Source organism: Mchenga conophoros, linkage group LG4 (genome assembly GCF_057382185.1).
Source record: "Mchenga conophoros isolate Kocher_MC1m ecotype Shallow Benthic linkage group LG4, M_conophoros_male_GT1.1, whole genome shotgun sequence".
Classification (NCBI taxonomy): Eukaryota; Metazoa; Chordata; class Actinopteri; order Cichliformes; family Cichlidae; genus Mchenga; species Mchenga conophoros.
This window is the reverse complement of record NC_140529.1, coordinates 4,683,319-4,688,165: the sequence shown is the minus strand read 5'-3', so window position 1 is coordinate 4,688,165 and position 4,847 is coordinate 4,683,319. Positions and strand designations below refer to the sequence as shown.

At 46.1% G+C, this 4,847-nt stretch overlaps 1 protein-coding gene across 1 annotated transcript; it reads right to left on the bottom strand.

Annotated features, from left to right (window-relative positions):
• Positions 1-1,178: 1,178 nt before the first annotated feature.
• tmem187 (transmembrane protein 187) lies at positions 1,179-2,624 on the bottom strand. Its single transcript, XM_085269996.1, has one exon. It carries the CDS (start codon positions 2,450-2,452, stop codon positions 1,667-1,669), a length of 786 nt encoding a protein of 261 aa, XP_085126122.1. The 5' UTR covers positions 2,453-2,624; the 3' UTR covers positions 1,179-1,666.
• Positions 2,625-4,847: the final 2,223 nt, after the last annotated feature.

The window sequence follows — 4,847 nt, the reverse complement described above, 5'->3', positions numbered from 1 at the left end:
AGAGGCAGTCGCTCGTTAAGCTTAACGCAGGAATGCTTTACAAACATTCAGAGATGGACTTACACACTTGCTTTACTTCTCTCGGGGATAACTTTGTCGGAGATGAAATGCCGGGTTGCTAGCGAAGCTCCACATGCTATCCAGACCACCGACAGGTCCCGCATGCCACAGCCGCTCTATCACGTGATGCATACTGCTCCGAGTGCTAACGTCTTTCTGAGGCGAGTTACGGCGTGTTGCAAGTTTTGTGAGGTGCTTTCGTGATATTTAATGGATCGGATTACATTTTTTATTTTTCTCCGATATCCGATCCAGTAATTTAGGTCAGTATCGGACCGATACCGATACGTAATATCGGATCGGTCCATCTCTAATAAGGACTACTGCATATAAAACTATTCAGTTAATACTAATTCATATCTGTTGATATAAGGACGAAAATAATGTAAATATGGTAAGAAAATGATTAAGAGTTTATTATTTTTCATGTTATATTAATGGCTTTCATATTACTTAAGAGAAATACAATCTATACATCAGTGATCGGCTAGTAAGCCTTTTCTGGGATCGATTAGTAGTGTCTCTATTCTCCACTAGGGGGCTTTCGCGCGTTCTCCTCACTGCAATAAACGACTGCATGAGAGACGCAAGTCATAATCACTCTCGTGATTCTTTCCCCCTGTTTTCAGGGGTGTAACATTTTGACACACAAAGCTCATGACTACACTACACACTAACTACATGCTAAACGTCACAAATCTCTCACAACTCAAAAGTCGCTGTCGATATCGCTCTCTCGCCACTGTCCCAAAACTTTCCCCTCTTCCTAAATAACCAAATCACAGGTGCTGCCAAATCATGGTACATTTACACCAATAGCTGCCCCCGGAGGGTGAATAACACTCACGCAATCAATCCCCAGTGTAAGATGTGAAAAGGCTCTGGGCTGAACCATTTTAAGTGGTGGTGGGGGGTGCTATCTTATTTTAATGAACAACACTGACATATGCAAAACTAGGGTGGCACATGCTGCCCCTGTAGATCCGCCCCTGTGAGGAGGGGTGCCACATACTGTGACATAATGGGAAACCCTGAAAACTGAGCCGAACCATGCCGAGTCGATCTGAGTAGGTACTAATGGTCTGTAAGTCACAGTCAGACTAAACATCACACAGACATGTGTACTTTTCTTTATTTTAACTCAGATTGCACATGTGCACCACTGAACATTGTAAGTAAGCAGCAATCCTTCACCCCTCCTCCAGCAGAGCAGCCCTAAGGGGTGGTGAAGCTTAATGTCACATGTTTACTTCAGCTACACTGCAGTGGTCATCTTTGGTCTCAAGAGTCCACAAAAGTCCGGGGGGCTATCCTGGTGGTCCTTTTCCTGAGAGCAGCGGTTTTCTTTGTTCTGCCCTCCCACTGGCATCGTTCTGCTCATTTTTCTATTATTAGATACAGCTGATTGGAGCTGGAGCCACGTGGCTGGGGCACATCGAATGCTGCAGCTGCTCCTGTAGCTCAGGGAGAATCAATATTTATGTGGAACTAAAGTATTGAAGCTGAACAGAATCTAGAGTTATGCTAAGGTGAAGATGTGGTCTTGTGTGGAATGAGACAGAATGAACTCCCAGCTGGAGGATGCTGCGTGGATGCTGCGTGGCTGTCACTGCTGCTGCGGCTCAGTCTTGGCCCGCGCTCTGCTCGTCAGCCTGGTCAGGAAGCAGAAGCTGTAGTGGAACTGCAGCACGTCGCACACTTTGGACCAGAAGTGTCCGGTGAAGCGCTGGAACAGGCGGTACTGAGCCAGGTGGTGATCCAGCAGCTTCAGGAGCACGAAGCCTGCACACGACAGCAAAGCCAGCACGAGGTGTCTGCGCGTGCGCACATCTCCGTGCGTCCGCTGCACGTCAACCCCTTTGTACACCGCAAAGAGCACGTGACCTGCGAGCGCCGTGTCGAAGCCGCGTCGGTGTGCGATCGCCAGTCCGTAGCTGAGAACGGAGCCGAACTCGAGCGTCGCCGCGTGCGACGCGCGCCATTCGGTCCGCCTCTCGATAAAGTCGATCCACACCGGCACCCACGCGAAGATCGGTAAAGTCAGCCACTGGTCGAGAACGGCTGGAGCGCGCCGCAGCATGGCCAGGCGCGTCCACTGTACGGGGCCGTAAAAGACGGCCATGAGGGCGAACACGTGCCTCAGGTAGCGGGCGCGCTCCGACTCAGCGCCGTCCCCGCGCCACAGCAGCCAGTACAGCCCCACGCACACGTAACCCACATTGACCACGCAGTTACAGGGCATCGCCAAGAACGCGGGCAGACCGTCGACCCGCCTCTCCGCGTAGTGTTCGGAACTCAGGTCCACGTCAACGTCCGCGAACAGGCCGGTGTTCACCAGGCCGACACACAGCAGGAAGCCCACGGACACGTGCACCACGGCCCGCCTCATCATCTCCGGACCTCCGCTCCGAGACTGGAACCAAAGGTCTTAGGTGTTTTTCCGCGTTTCAAAATCACGTGGTACAGAAACTGAAGGCTTGGATTGGCTGCCTTGATCCGGGCATGAGGCCGGCAGCCTCGAAACAGACGTTTAACACTGTCACGAGCGTCAGAAGCGCAGATCTGGCAAACACTGCTCAAGGCGTGGGTCAAAACACCCAGGCCACGTGACCACGACCAGACAAGGGTTAGGTTCCTGCTTCTTGTAGAGCCAGGCGCAAGGATTCACTGTTTATTATCCGGAGTCATTTGGCCTCGTCAGCACTGAATGACAGCTTTGGAAGGAAAACAGTATCCTCAATATCTCATTATTAATTTTGATGTGGACTGTGAAGAGTCAATAAACATTATATAGATATATCAATACCAGATAAATATCTTATTCTAATGATTACTGCGAGAACGTGAGACAGACAGAGACTGCTGGGCGATCTCCATTCACTCCTATTAGCAGAGAGAGAGAGAGAGCCACACACTGCTTTCAACATCAAATGTTATTTGGTGCTCCAGCTAGTGGTGTGCAGATCAATACTGAAATATCGATTCCTCTGATACCAGTCATTTATGTTCTAGAATCGATTCTCACATTAAAATATCGATATTTTAGTAAATTTGTAGTTTATCATTAACAGGAACACAGCGGAAAGAAACTATAACATTCGGATTGTCTGCATTGGAAGGAACTACGTCCTCTTCCACCTTTCATAGTCATGTGTGAAACACGGCTGCATAAATGTGTTGCAGCCTCTGGCGTGCGCACTCACAACACTGGCTGAGTGTAAACGGAGTCATGTGTGGACGTGTTTTACCTCCACAAACAGCCGAGACGCGGTTTGTGATACATGTGGCAAGAAAGTGAAGTGTTGTGGCAACACCGCTGACCTCGTCAAACACCTCACAGTAAATCATATCACAGAATAAGACGAGCGTATGCTGAGGCGAACTGAAGAGGAGGACAGGGACAGGTGCTGCCAGGGCGAGACAGACGTCTCTCACGGAGTCCTTTAGTGCTGCAGGCAGGCAACGTGTTCAGATAGGCACAACTTCAGTTTTTTCATTTCTATATGATGAATTCTGCATTATTAAATGATAAGAACAAGTAATCTGATGTCCTGTAATCACAATGATTTGAGATACAATTAAAGATACAATAAATAAATAAATAAAATACGTTTTTGTACAAAGTATCGGTATTGGATCAGTATCGTCGATACCACCCTTATTTTTACTTGGTATCGGATCGGAAAGGAAATCAGTGGTATCGCTCATCACTAGCTCCAGCGACTTCATCCTCACTAGACCCCCGACACACACTGTGCCACCATAAGGAATACATGCATACTGTGAAAAGCTATAAAATTAATTAGACGCGACCCAATTCAATTCACATTACACATGTTTTACCATTTCCTTTTTATTCCCACTGATGCTTCTGGTGCGAGTATCTCACAAACAGCAGGAGTTATGCAGGTTCACTATGACCAAAACTCCAGACTCACAGTAAAACATCACGCCAGCGTTACAAGATACAAAATCCACAGCAGGATAAAATCAAGTTTCTTTATAGTTCAGAGGCTGCTCAGCAGAGGATCATTTAAACATGCATGCGATTGATCTGAATTTGCCCATAAATATGATAAACAGAAGGAAAACACATAGTCTTTTCATTTAAATATATATGTTTAAATTTATAAAAAATGAAGTCTTGTGATGGTGCTGTTTTTTATTATGTTGCTCTTTTTTTTGTTTGCTTTCTCTTCTGTTTTTTTTTCTCCATACAGGTGATCCAGGTGTTTTGTTTGTTTGTTTTCTTTCTTCCCCCCTTCTCACCGTCTCTTCTCCCCTTTGGTTTTCTTTCTCTCCCTCTCTTTCTTTCATTCTTTCTCCCTGTCCTATCCCCCAGTCACGTCTGTCCCGTTTGTAGCAACTGAAAATAAAATAAATTCATAATTATAATAAAGGTCAAACAAATGGACCAATATGGCAAGGCCATGATGATCCACTTGGTAAAATAAATCCGCTTGGCATCTTTCTTGGCCTCAAGACAACAATTCTGATGCTAAAGATCCAAACGGGACACAAATTAAAAAAAAAAAAAAAAAGAAGTCTTATTCTATGCCAGCTTCTAGCTTTGCTTGAGAAACTCCTAGAAAGCTTAAAAGTCAACCAAACACGTGCAAAGTTTCACATCTTTGAGCAAAAAACAAAGGTGAGTCCAACAACAGCTGTGTGGTTATTACAGTAAACCTTCCTCTGCATGCTTTGCCTTATACATCGGTTTGTTGTGAGCAACACAAATGTTAACAGAGATTTTTCTGAAGCACACTGAGCAGCACACTGCTGTCTTT